Source organism: Nerophis lumbriciformis, linkage group LG34 (assembly GCF_033978685.3).
Source record: "Nerophis lumbriciformis linkage group LG34, RoL_Nlum_v2.1, whole genome shotgun sequence".
In the NCBI taxonomy this organism is placed as follows: domain Eukaryota; kingdom Metazoa; phylum Chordata; class Actinopteri; order Syngnathiformes; family Syngnathidae; genus Nerophis; species Nerophis lumbriciformis.
This window is the reverse complement of record NC_084581.2, coordinates 20,486,863-20,507,968: the sequence shown is the minus strand read 5'-3', so window position 1 is coordinate 20,507,968 and position 21,106 is coordinate 20,486,863. Positions and strand designations below refer to the sequence as shown.

Below are 21,106 nucleotides of genomic sequence, written 5' to 3'. Positions count from 1 at the left end.
GCTGTCGACACGTCACTCAGGTCTGCCTGAAAATCGGGAGATTTTCGGGAGAAAATTTGTCCCGGGAGGTTTTCGGGAGACGAGTGTCCCGGAAAATCCAGGAGGGTTGGCAAGTATGCCACACGATCCTTGACAGAATCAGGTCAGGGTCCAGTGGCATGGAGTCCAAGACGACTGCGGACCCTTTTCTGCTGCAGCCTTCTTCCGCCATCGCAGCCGTTGTGGTAGTTCTTAAATCTACCGTCTTCTGCCTGCTCCGCCGTTGAGGTCTTCACCGTATCCCTGGCTAGGGGGAAGTCAGGTACTAGGCCTTTGCCAAGGGCCACCTGGGGTAACAGTAGTAAAGGGGTTAACCTCCTAGTGCCCCAAGACCCCATAGAGGAGCCTCCACTGCCGGATACACTTTAACGTCATGCCCAGGAGACCTCATTTATTTATTTATTAGCCTTTATTTAACCAGGTAAAATCCCATTGAGATCAAAGATCTCTTTTCCAAGGGAGACCTGGCCAAGAGGGCAGCAGCAAGGTTACATTAAAAACAGTAAACAAATACATAAAACATCACATTTACAACATTAAAACTTGCTCACATGACACATGTGCATACAGACAAGGTAGACTGCAGTCCTTTCACAGAAGCTTTAAACTCATTCAGCGTAACTAGGGTTTGAAGTTTAATGTTCGATTGTAGGTTATTCCAAGCCTTCGGTGCTGAAAACCTAAATGCTTTCTTGCCCAGTTCAGTTCTTACTTTGGGGACAACAAATTGCAGAACATCCATTGAACGAAGATTGTGACTTCCTTGTTTCTTTGTTAAAAGACAAGACAGATAAGATGGAGTGATACCCAGAATGGTTTTGTAGATGAAAACATACCAATGATTGAGGCGTCGAGCACATAAAGATGTCCAGTTAACCATTGAGTATAACAAACAATGGTGAGTAAGGGGAGCGCAGTTGGTGATGAATCTCAGTGCCCCGTGGTACACACTATCCAGCTTGTGGAGACAACCAGCAGCAGCATTCATGTACAACACATCTCCATAGTCAATAATAGGTAAAAAGGTTGTTTCCACCAATTTCTGTTTCACAGTAAAAGAAAAGCAAGACTTGTTTCTATAATAAAATCCCAGTAAAAGTTTCAGTTTTTTTACAACATACTGAATGTGCTCCTTAAAACTCAAGTGGTCATCAATTAAAAATCCTAAATATTTAAAAGCAGATACTAACATAATTTGTTGCCCATTTCTTGTTAAAATGTTCTCACACAGTGATGATCTTACAGTTTTTGATGTGGTAAAGAGCATACACTTTGTTTTCTCTGCATTTAAAACCAGTTGAAGATAGCAAAGTTGTTCTTGTACTCTGTCAAATGCATGTTGTAGATATTTAAAAGCCTCAGCAAGAGTGGGTGCTGTGCAGTATATGACAGTATCATCAGCATAGAAATGGAAAGTTGAGTTCGGAATATTCTGTCCAAGATTATTTATGTAAATAGTGAATAATAAGGGGCCCAACACAGAACCTTGAGGGACACCCTTTTTCACTTGCAGTACGTCCGAGGAGGAACCTTCTATCTGAACAGCCTGAGTTCTACTTGTGAGGTAATTTGCAAACCATCCAACTGCTTGCTGAGAAAAACCAATAGCTGAAAGACGTTTGATTAAAATGACATGATCAACAGTATCAAATGCCTTTGAAAAGTCAATAAAGAGGGACAGACAGCACTGCTTCTTGTCAAGAGCTTTAGTTACATCATTTATAAACTTCATAGCAGCAGTAACAGTACTGTGATTTCTACGAAAACCTGACTGAAATGGTGACAGAATAAAATTGGTGTCCAAAAAGTCTTTTATCTGTTCACTGATAAGGGATTCAAGCACTTTTGCCAGAACAGAGAGTTTAGAGATCGGTCTGTAATTATTTAGATTACTAGGGTCACCTCCTTTTAATAGGGGGATTACAAGGGCAGATTTCCAATCCAAAGGGATTTCATTTGAAATTAGAGTAAGGTTAAAAATGTGAGTCAGTGGTTCAGCTATAATTTCAGCTGCCAACTTTAAAAAGAGCGGCTCCAACTTATCAGAGCCAGCTGGCTTTCTAGGTTTAAGTTGTTTTAGAGCCCTCGTGACCTCTGTTGTGGTAAAGGGCGTAAAGTTAAAAACCTGGGTATTTTCAACGGTTCTTTCCGGAGTTAGCGGAGCTTCAGTAGAGTTGTCAGAATTGTAGAGAAAACCAGAGGAAATAAAATGATTATTAAAATGACTACCCATTTCTCTTCTGTCACTTACTCTGACACCATCAACAAGTATACTAGGTGGGAGATTGACTGAATTACAGCAGCCGGACAAAGATTTGATGATTTTCCAAAACTTCTTTGGGTGTTTGAGATTTTCAGTTGTTGTGGAGAAATAAAATTCTGATTTGACTTTCCGAAGGAGAGAGGTAAATTGATTTCTTAATTGTCTAAAATTCAACCAATCTGCTTCTAACCCTGACTTGCGTGCCCTGGCCCAAGCAGCATTACGCTCATGCAATAAATCTGACAGGTCCGATGTAAACCACTGATTGTCACGTCCTTTAACCCTACATTTTCTAAAAGGGGCATGTTTGTTCACTATACTCAAGAAGTTTTCGTGAAAATATTTCCAAGCCAGTTCAACATTATCAAAAAGAGCAATTCTATCCCAATTAAAAATATGCAAGTCATGTAAAAAAGCTTGCGTCTCAAATAATTTCATATTACGTTTTTCAACAAGACGAGGCTTGCTTTTAGGGATCCTTGTGTCTCGCACTACTGCAATCACACAATGATCACTCACATCATTAGGGAAAACACCAGATGCAACAAATTTAAAGGGCATATTTGTTAGAATTAAGTCAATGAGTGTAGCTTTTTGAGGGCATTTAGGATTAGGTCTTGTAGCTGAGTTAATTAATTGTGTTAAATTTAGAGATTCACACTGTGCTTTCAAAGAGTCAGACACAGATGTGAGCCAGTCCCAGTTCAAATCACCAACCATCACTATTTCATTGTATTTCAGTTGAGACAGAAGCTTCACAAGAGTAGATAGGGAATTACTAGGGGCAGATGGAGGCCTATAACACCCCACTACCATTATGTGGTGATTTCTAGCTAATTCAATTTCAAGTGCTAACAGTTCAAGTTCTTTACTTACTGATTCAGAGAGCACTAATTTAACATCAAACCTCTGTTTAATATATATGGCCACTCCACCACCTTTTCTTTGTCGGTCAGTACGATAGACATTATAGCCATGAATGTAAATATCTTTATCAAGCACAGATTGTTTAAGCCAAGTTTCAGATAAGACTACAATATCAGCATTTGTTGAGTTTATCCAGATCTTTATCATATCCAGTTTAGGGAGTAAACTCCGAACATTGATATGAATAATCCCAAGACCAGATCTAGTTTTAAAATCCGCAGGTGTAAAACATTGTGTAGGTGTATCAGGGCCTGGATTAGTCTCAACATTTCCTGAGAGCAATAACAATAATATAACTAAACATTTGCGCTTAAAGTTATCATCTTTTGAGTCTGTCTTTAATCTGTGAAAGTAAGTGCTCATAATAGGGGAGGATGCAGTAATGTTGACGTGATCTCTCAAAACAAGGAAACAATAAGAATGAATGGACACTACCATAGTATGCAGCCATTTTGTTTTGTCCAAAGTCACAGAAATCTTCAACTGAGATAAGGCCGAGGTTATTTTGTAGCTGTCACTGTGATGAAATGTCAAATTATCAAAGTTGTCATCTTGAAGTAGCATAGCTTGTGAGGGGGGATTAACAGACCCATTTGGGACACCAGTAAAACCACACAAAAGTATAAAACACAATATAATGATTTGTGACATAGTGAGAGGAGAAGTTCCACTTGTTTTACCACTTTTGAAGATGTTAGCAGACAGGGCTGAAGGCTAGCAACCAAGGCCGATGGGTGGAAGCCCGTAGACGAAACCAATGGCTGGAGGCAAACAGCAGGCCGATTGTGGAGAGCCAGCAGCAGGCAGGCTGATGGTGGAATGGCTAGCAGCAAGCAGGCCGATGTTGGAATATGGCTAGCAGCAAACAGGCCGATGTTGGAAGGTTAGCAGGCAGGCCGATGGTGGAATGGTTAGCAGCAGGCAGGCCGATGGTGGAATGGCTAGCAGCAAGCAGGCAGGTGGTGGAAGGCTAGCAGCAAGCAAGCCGATGTTGGAAGGTTAGCAGGCAGGCCGATGGTGGAATGGTTAGCAGCAGGCAGGCCGATGGTGGAAGGCTAGCAGCAAGCAGGCCGATGGTGGAAGGCTAGCAGCAGGCAGGCCGATGGTGGAAGGCTAGCAGCAGGCAGGCCGATGGTGGAAGGCTATCAGCAGGCAGGCCGATGGTGGAATGGCTATCAGCAGGCAGGCCGATGGTGGAAGGCTAGCAGTAGGCAGGCCGATGGTGGAAGGCTAGCAGCAGGCAGGCCGATGGTGGAAGGCTAGCAGCAGGCAGGCCGATGGTGGAAGGCTAGCAGCAGGCAGGCCGATGGTGGAAGGCTATCAGCAGGCAGGCCGATTGTGGAAGGCTAGCAGTAGGCAGGCCGATGGTGGAAGGCTAGCAGCAGGCAGGCCGATGGTGGAAGGCTAGCAGCAGGCAGGCCGATGGTGGAAGGCTAGCAGTAGGCAGGCCGATGGTGGAAGGCTATCAGCAGGCAGGCCGATTGTGGAAGGCTATCAGCAGGCAGGCCGATGGTGGAAGGCTAGCAGCAGGCAGGCCGATGGTGGAAGGCTAGCAGCAGGCAGGCCGATGGTGGAAGGCTAGCAGCAGGCAGGCCGATGGTGGAAGGCTAGCAGTAGGCAGGCCGATGGCGGAAGGCTATCAGCAGGCAGGCCGATTGTGGAAGGCTATCAGCAGGCAGGCCGATGGTGGAAGGCTAGCAGCAGGCAGGCCGATGGTGGAAGGCTAGCAGCAGGCAGGCCGATGGTGGAAGGCTAGCAGCAGGCAGGCCGATGGTGGAAGGCTAGCAGTAGGCAGGCCGATGGCGGAAGGCTATCAGCAGGCAGGCCGATTGTGGAAGGCTATCAGCAGGCAGGCCGATTGTGGAAGGCTATCAGCAGGCAGGCCGATGGTGGAAGGCTAGCAGCAGGCAGGCCGATGGTGGAAGGCTAGCAGCAGGCAGGCCGATGGTGAATGGCTAGCAGCAGGCAGGCCGATGGTGGAAGGCTAGCAGCAAGCAGGCCAATGTTGGAAGGTTCGCAGCAGGCAGGCCGATGGTGGAAGGCTAGCAGGCAGGCCGAGGGTGCTAGCTGTCTGCTACTGCTACCTGAACAGGTGGATTATAGGAAGGCCAAAGTCTATGGCAATCCAGTGACATTTGATGAGAAACTATCCACCAGAAATCCCACTCTGCAGAGAATTTGTTTATCTTGCAGAGTACCACTCATTCAGACTAAAAATAATTAAAATCTCATACATAAAAACACAAAAACTCAGACCTCAGGTAAGAACACACTGAACACAGAATAGACATGGCTGCCATCTTGGATTGTGGGCGCCCAGGCGATACGCACACACTCTGTCACTAGCTCTGTGGTGCACTCACAATATGAAATCACAAACTTCTTAAAATCTCTTTAACTTTTACAGCCAGGTTGCTGCAATGATTAGAAATAGAAAATAAAATACACTTTACCTTGTCGGTTAACATTGTTGGTATGCAGAGGACAGGTGACGGGGGCGCACAAACGACAGCGTTGACAATGCTGTGGATACTTCTTGCATGTTTCAAACCACACATCGCTTGACAATTTATTTATTTGGACTCATATTGAGCTGGCAAATATAGAAATATAGAAACCCCCTTAAAAGGCGCAAAAAGTAGCCTAGCACAGTAGCTAACGTCCGCACTGTGCTCTGATGACTGATGCTCGAGCACCGGAGATCAATAAGCCCGCCCATACAAAATGGCTGCGCTGCGAGACAAACAATGGGTGGATGAAACGTTCGCACTCAAAGACAACGTTCATCTGTCCGAAAGTTTGTACAATGAGGGTTTCCATAAATCTAAGTACAACTGTAGTCAGCGTATGTAGTAGTAGAAATATACTATACACTTAAAATGTGTCACCACACAGCCATTACTGTCTAAATAGCTGGCAACAGTATGAGTGCTGCCGCCAATGAGGGGCAGCAGTTCATTGAGGGAAACATTAATTTAGGGCTATATCCAATTTCACATTCTGGTAGTAATGTTGAGAAGATAAAATGTTGATATGTAAAAGGTGTACACATTTTTGTGAGTGTTATTTAAATAATGACAGCACAACCCTCCAACCACCTGTTCCCTGAATGTATTAGCGTGAGCGATGAAAGCAGCCTCCTGAGGTGCTGCAGAGGCTGGTGTGTATGATCCACGGGGGTACAGCAATGCAAGGTCTAGGCAACTCATTTGAAAAGCGATTATTAGGCCAGACACAAGGGCAATCTCTCTCTCTCAGAGAACACACGGGTCCTCGACATAAGCCTTGTAGGATCCTCGGCGCAAATTAAAAGCTAACACCATTAGCCAGGTCCTTGTTTCTTCTTCGGCAACTTAATGTGCCAAGTCACCGGTGGCTATCAGAAAGTGATCTGACTATGATTTGGTTCAGTTTGCAAATTAACAAATCCGGTTTGACTCTTAATGGTGATTTAACTGCCAGTATTGTCAACTTCACAAACACATTGACTGTTTTACATAATGGCCACTAGAGGTGTAACAATTAGTTTTAACCACAATTTGATATTTGTAGTCGCCGATACAATTCAGGGACGATGTCAATTTTTAATTTTTTTGAACGATACGATCTGAAACCATTGAGTTGGAATTGATTCAGTAACTTTTTTAGCAAAAAAAATTAACCAGTGTGAATTGTGAAATACGTCCTGGATACTGGACAGTGCAGGTGTAGTTTCCTATATTCCTGTTATTTCTTGTAAGGGAATTAAAAACCCCGTTTCCATATAAGTTGGGAAATTGTGTTAGATGTAAATATAAACGGAATACAATGATTTGCAAATCCTTTTCAACCCATATTCAATTGAATGCACTACAAAGACAAGATATTTGATGTTCAAACTCATAAACTTTATTTATTTTTTTTGCAAATAATATTTAACTTAGAATTTCATGGCTGCAACACGTGCCAAAGTAGTTGGGAAAAGGCATGTTCACCACTGTGTTACATGGCCTTTCCTTTTAACAACACTCAGTAAACATTTGGGAACTAAGGAGACACATTTTTGAAGCTTCTCAGGTGGAATTATTTCCCATTCTTGCTTGATGTACAGCTTAAGTTGTTCAACAGTCCGGGGGTCTTCGTTGTGGTATTTTAGGCTTCATAATGCGCCACACATTTTCAATGGAAGACAGGTCTGGACTACAGGCAGGCCAGTCTAGTACCCGCACTCTTTTACTATGAAGCCACGTTGATGTAACACGTGGCTTGGCATTGTCTTACTGAAATAAGCAGGGGCGTCCATGGTAACGTTGCTTGGATGGTAACATATGTTGCTCCAAAACCTGTATGTACCTTTCAGCATTAATGGCGCCTTCACAGATGTGTAAGTTACCCATGTCTTGGGCACTAATACACCCCCATACCATCACAGATGCTGGCTTTTCAACTTTGCGCCTATAACAATCCGGATGGTTCTTTTCCTCTTTGGTCCAGAGGACACGACGTCCACAGTTTCCAAAAACAATATGAAATGTGGACTCGTCAGACCACAGAACACTTTTCCACTTTGTATTAGTCCATCTTAGATGAGCTCAGGCCCAGCGAAGCCGACAGTGTTTCTGGGTGTTGTTGATAAACGGTTTTCGCCTTGCATAGGAGAGTTTTAACTTGCACTTACAGATGTAGCGACCAACTGTAGTTACTGACAGTGGGTTTCTGAAGTGTTCCTGAGCCGAGGTGGTGATATCCTTTACACACTGATGTCGCTTGTTGATGCAGTACAGCCTGAGGGATCGAAGGTCACGGGCTTAGCTGCTTACGTGCAGTGATTCTCTGAACCCTTTGATGATATTACGGACCGTAGATGGTGAAATCCCTAAATTCCTTGCAATAGCTGGTTGAGAAAGGTTTTTCTTAAACTGTTCAACAATTTGCTCACTCATTTGTTGACAAAGTGGTGACCCTCGCCCCATCCTTGTTTGTGAATGACTGAGCATTTCATGGAATCTACTTTTATACCCAACCATGGCACCCACCTGTTCCCAATTTTCCTGTTCACCTGTGAGATGTTCCAAATAAGTGTTTGATGAGCATTCCTCAACTTTATCAGTATTTATTGTCACCTTTCCCAACTTCTTTGTCACGTGTTGCTGGCATCAAATTCTAAAGTTAATGATAATTTGCAAAAAAAAAAATGTTTATGAGTTTGAACATCAAATATGTTGTCTTTGTAGCATATTGAACTGAATATGGGTTGAAAAGGATTTGCAAATCATTGTATTCCGTTTATATTTACATCTAACACAATTTCCCAACTCATATGGAAACGGGGTTTGTAGATATAAATGAATTATGGATACAAACAAGCAAGTCAACAACAATTAATGGCCAATGCATTCACATCTAATTCAAATAAAGTGCAACCAACACTTTGGGTATAATTAACAGGAAACTTTTTCTGTTCTCAATTTCAAAATTCAAGAAATTATTCAAATAAATATTCAATATTCAATTAAATTAAACTACAGTAACCAACATTTTAACAGTAGATTCACCTGCTAAATAAAGTTCCCCAACCCAGCCATATCTTTATGCTGTTCTTCGCCCTGGCGTCACGGAGTGCGAAAGCATGTATGCCCCCTCACCCCCTGTTGATGATGTTGGCCCCTCGCTTCCTAATTTCCATAGCCTTCTTCATCCATCTCTTCTATTTATTTGTTTGTGATGAAATTACTGCTCCTTGGCTGCTTGGTGTTGTGTTCCGGAGATCGGTGCGCTGCCGTAACTTGCTCCACTGTCACTTTCGCTGTGTCAATCATTTGTAGCTCAAAGTTGAGTTGCGGCTTTATATTATTGTGTTGGTTGTCTTTGTTGTGGATTTTGCAGTCGTGCTGCAGCTGAAGGTTTTTGAGTTGCAATTTATGATGTTGTCCTGTGGCGTTTGCGTTTGTTATGACCTTTTTCGACGACCATAAGTATTAGCCATTTTTATTTTGATGAAGCCACAGACGTTAAAACGTTTAACTTTATACGTTCTTATCATTAAAAGTGTTAAAGGAGCCATATGTATTAATGTGGCCAGAAATGGTACTGCAATCACGGTCAAAATGATGTAGTCCCCTCCCACTCTCCATGACTGAGGTTGCCAAATACGAATCCGAATCCTACTCCAAAGAACTTTAAATGGCAATCAACAAGGTTTCTCTTGTTTATGCTTCTTGCAAAGTTAAGTTAAAGTACCAATAATTGTCACACACACACTAGGTGTGGTGAAATGTGTCCTCTGCATTTGACCCATTGTTCACCCCCTGGGAGGTGAGGGAAGCAGTGAGCAACAGCGGTGGCCGCGCCTGGGAATCATTTGGTGATGTAACCCCCAATTCCAACCCCTGATGCTGAGTGCCAAGCAGGGAGGTAATGAGTCCCATTTTTGTATAGTCTTCTTTGGTATGACAACCTCCCAGTCTCAGGTCGGACACTCTAACCACAAGGCCACTGAGCTGGCTTGCAAGATGGTTTACGAAGTAATTATGCCACATTTTACGAATGTCGATTAGCCAAATGTATTTGTAAAGTTACGCAGCAATATCTTAGTCGGGAATCGGGACAGATTGTTGGCATTACCCTGCTAAGATGTCTAGTTTGACCGCACGGACCACCATCGAAATATTTTATATCTAATAATATATAATATATTATACATCACATAGGCCTACTTTGATGGCAAGCCAAGGCCAGCAGTAAAATTACCGCCACATTTCGTTCAGCATAACTCCATGTTGCATCCAACCTGACGCACTGCATTCTCTTCCATGTACGCACATCATGCGTGATGGTGCTTTGCTCCTAAAGTTAAAGTTAAAGCACCAATGATTGTCACACACACACTAGGTGTGGCGAAATTATTCTCTGCATTTGACCCATCACCCTTGATCACCCCCTGGGAGGTGAGGGGAGCAGTGAGCAGCAGCGGTGGCAGTGATTTAACCCCAAATTCCAACCTTTGATGCTGAGTGCCAAGCAGGGAGGTAATGGCTCCCATTTTTATAGTCTTTGGTATGACTCGGCAGGGTTTTGAACTCACAATCTACCAATCTCAGGGCGGACACTCTAACCACTAAGCCAATGAGTACGTACTAAGCATTCGTTGCACGAACATACTAGTTTTGTTAGACAAGGTCATAGACTGTATTGGACAACATATTTTACATACGAAATGTCCATTTCCATTTATTACAAGTGATAGAAAACGTAAACGCTTTACTTACCGCTTATCTGCTGCGTTCGACACCGTCGACCACGCCACCTTAATCACTCGTCTTGAGAACTGCGTGGGCATTAAGGGCGCCGCCCTCAACTGGTTCCGGTCGTACCTAACCGACAGGAGTTTTTGTGTAAAAGTAGACAGTTTTATGTCGTCCACAGCTCCTTTACCACATGGGGTCCCCCAGGGCTCAATCCTTGCCCCAATTTTATTTGCGCTTTACCTTCTCCCCCTTGGTTCTATTTTTAGGAAGTACAGTATTGCATTTCATTTTTATGCCGATGATTGCCAGATTTATTTTCCCATGGCACAAAATAACACGGTTCAACGTCTTATTGACTGCCTGCACGACATCAAAGTCTGGCTTTCAGCTAACTTCCTGAGCCTAAATGAAGACAAAACAGAAGTTATGTTGTTCGGTCCAAGTCGCTCTCCCTCCCCGTATCTCAGCGACTCTGTCACAAACCCGGGGGTAAAGTTTGACTCAGATTTTAAATTCGAAAAACAAATCAGCAGCGTCGTTCAAAAAAGCTTTTATCAATTACGCCAAATAGCGAAAGTGAAACCGCTTCTATCAAGACATGATCTTGAGAAATTAATCCACGCTTTTATCTCGACTCGTCTTGATTACTGTAATGCCCTGTATGTAGGCGTTAGCCAGGCCTCCCTCGCCCGCCTGCAGCTCGTGCAGAACTCTGCTGCTCGTCTGCTAACACAGACCCGCAGACGTGAGCACATCACCCCTATTTTAGCGTCCCTTCACTGGCTCCCTGTGCGTTACCGAATACATTTTAAACTCCTTTTATTTGTTTTTAAATGTCTAAACAACCTCGCGCCAACCTATCTCTCCGACCTCCTTCAGCCTTACTGCCCCACCCGATCCTTAAGATCAGCCGATCAGCTGCTGTTGACGGTCCCTGACACAAGGCTGAAGCTTAGAGGTGACAGAGCTTTCGCCGTTGCTGCTCCCAAGCTCTGGAACGACCTACCCCTGAGTGTTAGACAAGCCTCCTCTCTTCCTGTTTTTAAATCTCTCTTAAAAACATACTTTTATTCCATGGCTTTTAACACTGAGTGATATCCATCCTGCAATGGCGCCCCATAATACACCTGCTGTGATCCTGTTTTTATGTTTTTATGTTTTTATTAATTCTATTTTAATTATTTATTTTTTATCGTGTTCTGTTTGTGTTGTGTTGTGTTTGCTCGGTACTCGTTTTATCTTTTAACCTGCTCATTGTACAGCACTTTGGCTACCCCTGTGGTAAATTTTAAATGTGCTTTATAAATAAAGTTGATTTGATTTGATTTGATTTGATTTTACCTATCAAGGAGGAAATTAGCAAGTTTGGCGTCAGATGAAAAAATATTCTCCGCCTTCAATCGTCTCCATCTTTCAAAGGCAACCCCGATACAAATACCGTATTTTTCGGAGTATAAGTCGCACCGGAGTATAAGTTGCACCTGCCGAAAATGCATAATAAAGAAGGAAAAAAACATATAAGTCGCCCTGGAGTATTAGTTGCATTTTTGGGGGAAATGTATTTGATAAAAGCCAACACCAAGAATAGACATTTGAAAGGCAATTTAAAATAAATAAAGAATAGTGAACAGGCTGAATAAGTGTATGTTATATGACGCATAAATAACCAACTGAGAACGTGCCTGGTATGTTAACGTAACATATTATGGTAAGAGTCATTCAAATAACTATAACATTTAGAACATGCTACACGTTTACCAAACAATCTGTCACTCCTAATCGCTAAATCCCATGAAATCTTATACGTCTAGTCTCTTACGTGAATGAGCTAAATAATATTATTTGATATTTTACGCTAATGTGTTAATCATTTCACACATAAGTCGCTCCTGAGTATAAGTCGCAACCCCGGCTAAACTATGAAAAAAACTGCGACTTATAGTCCGAAAAATACGGTACTCGTTTTGTTCCTGGCTTTGTCATGAATAAGTTGAGAATCTTAACGAGGCCTTTTTAGATTTACTAAGGTCTGACATGTTTAGTAACTTTACCAGTGGCAGTAGCTCGACAAAGATGGCGGTGCGTAACTGGCAACCTGGATGTGACACACTCACAGACTTTCTAATTGGTCAAACGGTGGAGGGCGGGACATCGAAATGAAATCAATAACAACATTTCGGGGCTGTAAATCTAATTTTGAAATGAGCATATCCCGTCAGAACTTCTGTTATCAGTTATAGAGGTATTCAAAAAGAACATGATTTATTAATGCCTTTTGACATATCAGGGCCATTGACATGAAATTTCTACATATGGCACCTTTAAATCTCATATAAAGTCTGCCATTCGTAAATCAAATTTTTTCCTTTTTCTTATATCGATAAAATAAATCGATTCCTTTTCAAAACAATCTTTGATTGATACTAGGGCTGCAACAACTAATCGATTAAATCGATTATAAAAATAGTTGCCGATTAATTTAGTCATCGATTTGTTGGATCTATGCTATGCGCATGCGCAGAGGCTTTTTTTTTTTTTTTTTTTTTTTTATAAACCTTTATTTATAAACTGCAACATTCACAAACAGCTGAGAAACAATAATCAAAATAAGTATGGTGCCAATATGCAGTTTTTCCCCCCCAATAAAATACTGGAAAGGATACAAATGTATTTTGTCTCTTTTATCCGATTATTAATCGATTAATCGAAGTAATAATCGACAGATTAATCGATTATCAAATTAATCGTTAGTTGCGGCCCTAATTGATACCTACCTTATGGAGGGCAAACTATCAATTAAACTATTGAAATATGAATCAATCGTTACACCCCTAATGGCCCAGGGGCAGCACTCTCTGGGGTGCGCCGCTAGGATGAGGGGGGAAAACATTTATATCTCCACAGACATCGCCTTGTTGTGCACTGGGCTACTTACTGAATTTTACAAAGACCAGAGAACAGGAACAGGAAGGACTCAGAGGTTAGAGTCAGCGATGACAGAGGGAGAGAGCTATTACAACAATAATTGGATGGAGCAAGGTTCATGTTGAAAGGACAGCTACTTAAAAACGCAGCCGCCCTCACAAGACACAGAAGCACCGTTATCTTTGACGGATTCAGCAGCAGATGATCGTCCTTCACGACCAACTACTTCCCAGTTCACTGTTCTCACATTAGTACACTCCAAATGAAGCCAGCCGCAATTAGCTTAGCATTAAAAAAACACATTTACAGCTCGTGAGGTACCATTTATGCGGCAGTAAATCGTCCATGTAGCACTCGTTTAATACAATAATACAGTCTTTTTTTTTTGTGGCTTCCAGGGGATATAGGCCAGATACTGTAAATGATTCGCTATGGTTCCTGGAGTCTCCCCCGGTTGCCTGGCAACCAGAGAGTGGTAAAGATCCTATTGCCTGTTTTTTTTTTCTTAAATGTAAAACAATTTCAATGGACCCTCATGAGCAGCAATGATGAGAACTGCATAACTTGCACTGTCAGTTGGGCACTTTAGTTTGTAAATGTGCCTAATAACTGTTGCGTATGCATCTTCAAAGTTTACTTTCCAGAACTACACAAAGCAAATTTCAACGGGCAAAACCTTTTGGGAAAAAAAGCTCTTATGTTAGCGTCCCTCCACAATGCACTTGGGGCATCTATTCCGTGATATTGTATTACCTGGAGAAATGCATGGCATTCTGACCAGCCACGCTCAAGTAGAAGTTGGTGGTGTGCTTCATCTCGTCCGTGTGGCCCTCTTCCTCGATCCAGTGGCCGATGGGGTGGCAGTAGACGCCATCCACCACGTTCTGCTCGTCATAATTGCATGTTCTGTCATGGTGGGGCCCATTACCTGCGTAGAGACAGTCAGATATTGGTCTAAAGTTGGGCACTCAAACTCCGTTTAAATGGGGGCCTTTATAAATAGTGTGTGTGAAGCTGTGCCGCATTAAGTACTGTACAGATTTCAAAATTATGTATTAACCACGTTTGTTAACATCTACCCGGAGTTATAGTGACTTTGAGCTATGTAAGCCTGTGGAGGTCTCTCTCCCTAGCTTCCCGCTAGTCCGGATGTCTGGTGTTCACAATGTCCTTTATTGGCAGCGCACACACGCTATGATAGCACACAACTTTTCAGTCTTGCTCCGTGACTTTTCAGTCTTTCTGGTCGTCTTCTTTTCGGACTCTCGTGCGCGTGTCTGTCCATTACCAACTCCAACCTCCCTTTTTGTGTCTCGGCCCGGCTGCTGCTAATAAGCATGGCAGGTGATTGGATGATCAGCCCCAGCTGTGTAATCCAATCACCTGCCAGCTGTGCTTCGAAGCCGGTCCTTACACACCCCGCTCCACGGCAGGCCTGCAGACCACGCCCCTCTCCACAAAGCCATTATACATACAGGTATACTACTGAATAGTGTTGTCCCGATACCAATATTTTGGTACCGGTACCAAAATGTATTTTGGTACTTTTCGATAGTTTTGTAAATAAAGGGGACCACAAAAATGGCATCGTTGGCTTTATTTTAACAAAAAAAATCTTACGGTACATTAAACATATGTTTGTTATTGCAATTTTGTCCTTAAATATAATAGTGAACATACAAGACAACTTGTCTTTTAGTCGTAAATAAGCAAACAAAGGCTCCTATTTAGCTGCTGACATATGCAGTAACATATTGTGCCATGTATCATTCTATTATTTTGTCTAAATTATTAAGGACAAGTGGTTCTTAATCGACTTGTTCATTTACTGTTAATATCTGCTTACTTTCTCTTTTAACATGTTCTATCTACACTTCTGTTAAAATGTAATAATCACTTATTCTTCTCTTGTTTGGATGCTTTACATTAGTTTTGGATGATACCACAAATTTCAATCCAATACCAAGTAGTTACAGGATCATACATTGGTCATATTCAAAGTCCTCATGTGTCCAGGGACATATTTCCTGACTTTATAAAAATAATATAAATTTTTTTTTTTTTTAACTAAAAATGATTTTGTTACAGGTCGGAACGGTGGGAGAGGGGTTAGTGCATCTGCCTCACAATACGAAGGTCTGGGGTTCGATCCTGCGCTCGGGATCTTTCTGTGTGGAGTTTGCATGTTCTCCCCGTGACTGCGTGGGATCCCTCTGGGTACTCCGGCTTCCTCCCACCTCCAAAGACATGCACCTGAGGATAGGTTGATTGGCAACACTAAAACATTGGCTCTAGTGTGTGAATGTGAGTGTGAATGTTGTCTGTATATCTGTGTTGGCCCTGTGATGAGGTGGCGACTTGTCCAGGGTCTACCCCGCCTACCGCCCGAATGCAGCTGAGATAGGCTCCAGCGACCCCAAAAGGGACAAGCGGTGGAAAATGGATGGATGGATTTTGTGACGCTAAAAAATATTGATGTAATCATAGTATCGACTAGATACGCTCCTGTACTTGGTATCATTACAGTGGATGTTAAGTGTAGATCCACCAATGGCGTTTGTTTACATTGTCACGCCGGTGAGCTTATGTTGTGTAGTGAAGCATGTTTAGCTATTCCTCGTCCTGCAGGGATGATACTTGTAAGAAACTTACTTTATTTGTCGCCATGGAGGCGAGGATTAATGATTTAGAAGTAGCTAAAACATTGCCGACTGCGGCTGGATGTTAACCGCTAGCTAGCTAGCCATGTCTTAAAGCACCTCTTCCTGAGGGTGTTTCAGTGTTATAACTTCACCTTTATCTTTAGTTTTTAAGCCAAAATGCGTCCGTTCTCCCTTTTCTGTCTACACACTGTGTCTGCTTGTAAGTACTCCATGATTGTGCGCTGCCGAACATGCTCCTCTGCTCGTAAACCAGCAATGACATGACGTGACGACGACGGAGGGGCCGGGTGACCGGTACTTTTTAGAGGCGGTATAGTACCGAATATGATTCATTAGTATGGCGGTACTATACTAATACCGGTATACCGTACAACCCTACTACTGAATTTAAAACACACTTATTATGAAAGTGTTGAGTTCTCCATGACACACTCCAGCTTGCTAAAAATTAATTTGCTTTGAGTAGCCCAATATGTATTTGTTGTGTTGGATAATTTGTTTGTGTTCTTTTTAGAGGAATTCAAGATTGCCATAATAGATTTGACTATTAGCCGCCCAGGGTGCACAGACCATGATTACAATAAAGTATGAAGTTAACAGATCTATATATTATGATTTTTTTCCTCATTTAAAACACTTCCTTGTTGTCTACATAACATGTAATGGTGATGCTTTGGTCTAAATGTTTGCATTGATCATGATTTACAGACTATCTTGAAGCTGCTTTGTGGCTGTCTCTTCAGAATGCGCCATTTTGTAGGCGATCTTATTTACGTGCCAAAGTCCTCCAGATCAGACCCCTTTTCGACGCCAGCCGTGTTGTAGTTTTTAGCGCTTCCATATGGAGTCTACTGACAGATGTAAGTTAGAACTATACGCTACGTTTTATTTGAAATGGCAACAGCAGAGGATTTTAGCATGCATGTGCATGTAAGAGCCAGTCTGCACTACAACAAGAGGATAGAGAAAAAGGACATTATTGACTACAACTATGGACTACAACTGAATAAAAATGGCCAAACCTATCCAGGTAAATCTCTACCATATATGAAGATAACTAATACAAAATATGTGACTAAAGTTTCAAATTCCATCCGGCTCTTTTGGAACAAGTTTGGAAGGAGGCAAGATTGTTTTATAAATATCTCCACCATGCCGTTTTGATTTTGATTTCAAACTTTCAGGACTCATGGGGATCCCAAATACACAAAAACAGGTGCCTTCACGTAAGAAAAGTTATTGTATATAGTTCTTACTATGAGTGAGTAAACCATCTGCATTAAACAGAGAAGTCCACATTTTAGGATCCAGAGAATACGTTTTTTGAGGCCCCCAAATGTATTCTACTCTCTGAAGGCAGACTTACTATGCCGTATTTTGAAAACCACTGGTTTACACAAATTTGTTCGGGGATTATGTTTTGGGGGTGTTAGTGGGCGGCCGAGGGTGGAGTCGGCTCTCTTGGTTGCTTTGTTGGGTCTGCTCCTGTCTCTGGCCATGCTCCCCCCACCCCAGCAGACGATGGCGTGGAACACCGCAGAGGCCACCACAGTGTATAGGTTTCTTTTTGTAGCTGTATGTACAAATGGCTTGTTACATCACCTCTGCTCTTTTAATGTCTTTAACGTCCTTTGTGATCTTTGATGTTTGATAATTCCCTCTTACACACCTTATACACATTCTTCTCAACAAAAGACGAGAAATATAATCTTAAAAAAAAAAGTAATTTAAAACATTTGTACGCACGTACAACACTTAAGACCTTCAGTATATCAGTATGTGGAATTAAATGATGGAATGGATTAAGCAAAGAAATCAAACAATGTACTAATATGATCCACTTCAAGAAACTCTTCAAACTTAAAGTGTTTACCGAAGTACAAAGAAGAAGAATCATGATAAACATTCTGAATGTATCTCATCCATCCATTCATTTTCAAGATAATCTTACTTATCTCAGCAAATGAAATATACCTTACTTCACCAAGTATTATTTAATTTTTATTGTTATTACTTATGGAGTATATTGTGAATAAATTGAGAACAGGAAGTGAACAAAAGTTTTAGCAACTGCTATTTAAAGGAAAAGGGGTAGGATTAAATAAGCTCTGCTTCTTCCTACTCCCTTTTGAACATGTTGAATAGAGAAACTGGAAATTGTGATGTATCATGTTGTATGCATGCATGTTCCAAATAAACTCAAACTCAACTCAACATGTTTATGTGTGCTATGGCTATGATGTTTTTTTCCTTGGCCTCAGTCTGGACCTCCTCTCCAGCAGCCCAGGCTTAGACTGAATCCCCCCCACCCACCCCAGAGTTTACTTGTTTCTCACCTTTTTTGTAAGGGGCGCAGACCCTATTGGCAGACCCGTCAGCGATCCTGTTCTGTCTCCCTATAAAGTGTGTCTGCCCTTGAATGGGATTGTGCTGAAAATCTTAATTTCCCCTCGGGGATTATTAAAGTATTTCTGATTCTGATTAGTATATTTCGTGCTTTGACTTGCTGTAGCTTATAGCAAAACAGGACGCTTTGGTCGTTCAGTTAACTTTTGTAAATAACACAAATATGTTTTTAAATACACTGCCGTTCAAAAGTTTGGGGTCACATTGAAATGTCCTTATTTTTGAAGGAAAAGCACTGTACTTTTCAATGAAGATAACTTTAAACTAGTCTTAACTTTAAAGAAATACACTCTATACATTGCTAATGTGGTAAATGACTATTCTAGCTGCAAATGTCTGGTTTTTGGTGCAATATCTACATAGGTGTATAGAGGTCCATTTCCAGCAACTATCACTCCAGTGTTCTAATGGTACAATGTGTTTGCTCATTGGCTCAGAAGGCTAATTGATGATTAGAAAACCCTTGTGCAATCATGTTCACACATCTGAAAACAGTTTAGCTCTTTACAGAAGCTACAAAACTGACCTTCCTTTGAGCAGATTGAGTTTCTGGAGCATCACATTTGTGGGGTCAATTAAACGCTCAAAATGGCCAGAAAAAGAGAACTTTCATCTGAAAATCGACAGTCTATTCTTGTTCTTAGAAATGAAGGCTATTCCATGCGAGAAATTGCTAAGAAATTGAAGATTTCCTACAACGGTGTGTACTACTCCCTTCAGAGGACAGCACAAACAGGCTCTAACCAGAGTAGAAAAAGAAGTGGGAGGCCGTGTTGCACAACTGAGCAAGAAGATAAGTACATTAGAGTCTCTAGTTTGAGAAACAGACGCCTCACAGGTCCCCAACTGGCATCTTCGTTAAATAGTACCCGCAAAACACCAGTGTCAACATCTACAGTGAAGAGGCGGCTGCGGGATTCTGGGCTTCATGGCAGAGTGGCAAAGAAAAAGCCATATCTGAGACTGGCCAATAAAAGAAAAAGATTAAGATGGGCAAAAGAACAGACATTGGACAGAGGAAGACTGGAAAAAAGTGTTGTTGATGGATGAATACAAGTTTGAGATGTTTGGATCACAAAGAAGAACGTTTGTGAGATGCAGAACAACTGAAAAGATGCTGGAAGAATGCCTGACGCCATCTGTTAAGCATGGTGGAGGTCATGTGATGGTCTGGGGTTGCTTTGGTGCTGGTAAGGTGGGAGATTTGTACAGAGTAAAAGGGATTCTGAATAAGGAAGGCTATCACTCCATTTTGCAACGCCATGCCATACCCAGTGGACAGCGCTTGATTGAAGCCAATTTCATCCTACAACAGGACAATGACCCAAAACACACCTCCAAATTGTGCAAGAACTATTTAGAGAAGAAGCAGGCAGCTGATATTCTATCGGTAATGGAGTGGCCAGCGCAGTCACCAGATCTGAACCCCATTGAGCTGTTGTGGGAGCAGCTTGACCGTATGGTACGCAAGAAGTGCCCATCCAACCAATCCAACTTGTGGGAGCTGCTTCTAGAAGCGTGGGGTGCAATTTCTCCAGATTACCTCAACAAATTAACAGCTAGAATGCCAAAGGTCTGCAATGCTGTGATTGCTGCAAATGGAGGATTCTTTGACGAAAGCAAAGTTTGATGTAAAAAAAAAATCTTATTTCAAATACAAATCATTATTTCTAACCTTGTCAATGTCTTGACTCTATTTTCTATTCATTTCACAACATAAGGTGGTGAATAAGTGTGACTTTTCATGGAAAACACAAAATTGTTTGAGTGACCCCAAACTTTTGAACGGTAGTGTATGTTTTAATAATTTTGATATACTAGTATTTTAACACTGTAATAATGGTTGGATTTCTAAATCTCTTTGTTTTCATTGCCACGGTCAACGACAGTAGTGTAGGTATTATACTGCCATCACGTGGCTAAATTCTGCATTACATCATATTGAAACAAATATGGCGATTTTGTTTCTACTGTCGTATTCATTTAGTTTAAGAATAACACTCAAGTGTATATCCTAGTGGCCCCATGGAGTGTGTGCATATAAATCGCAGTGTACCTTCCCAAATATACGCTCCCTCCGTCCTTTTGATGAACTTGAACCACAGTGTGTCTCTATAGGGGTCGTGCAGCAGCACGTCCCCGATCCAGAGGCACGGCTCCCGGGTAGAAACTGAGCTTCGACTCGCTTTCATCCGGACCGCTTTGCCCGGGTCCCATTGGCCCATTTCCTCACGGGAACCCAAAATAAACAGTTCGACATTCGTTGAGTCCGGAGTGAGAATGACACCGAATCGGAATAACATGGTTGTCATGTTGTGTCCTTATATCTTGCACCGTTTGTTCTGTTCTAAAATAAACCACATTATGTGTTGCAGGTGTTGTGCCGGAAAACGCACCCCTGCCATAATATGCACCCCCTGACGCGGGAGCGCGCTTACGTCACTCAATTGCATCACTCGTCTCGAAAAGTATATCTAACTCGGCTGTTGGCTGAAATAGCCTCTTTTAAATCGCCTCTTTCGGCATAAAAAAGTACATAAAGTGAAATAATCCAAGTTTTCTTTAATTGTGCTTTACTTGTGGATGAATTAAAAATTGTGAGCATTTAATGATTTCGCCGTCATTAGATCAGATAAGGCGAAAACAATAACCAATTA

The 21,106-nt window shown here is 42.0% G+C and overlaps 1 protein-coding gene across 1 annotated transcript in view; it reads right to left on the bottom strand.

Moving 5' to 3' along the window:
• epm2a (EPM2A glucan phosphatase, laforin) overlaps positions 1-20,819 on the bottom strand; it is a 30,326-nt gene extending 9,507 nt beyond the window's left edge. Inside the window, exons 1-2 of the mRNA XM_061929346.2 lie at positions 20,506-20,819; positions 14,134-14,308 (exon numbers count right to left, since the gene is read on the bottom strand). Coding sequence (XP_061785330.1) covers positions 14,134-14,308; positions 20,506-20,761 — 431 coding nt within the window. The 5' untranslated portion in view covers positions 20,762-20,819. The remainder of the gene's footprint in view (positions 1-14,133; positions 14,309-20,505) is intronic.
• Between the last annotated feature and the right edge of the window lie 287 nt (positions 20,820-21,106).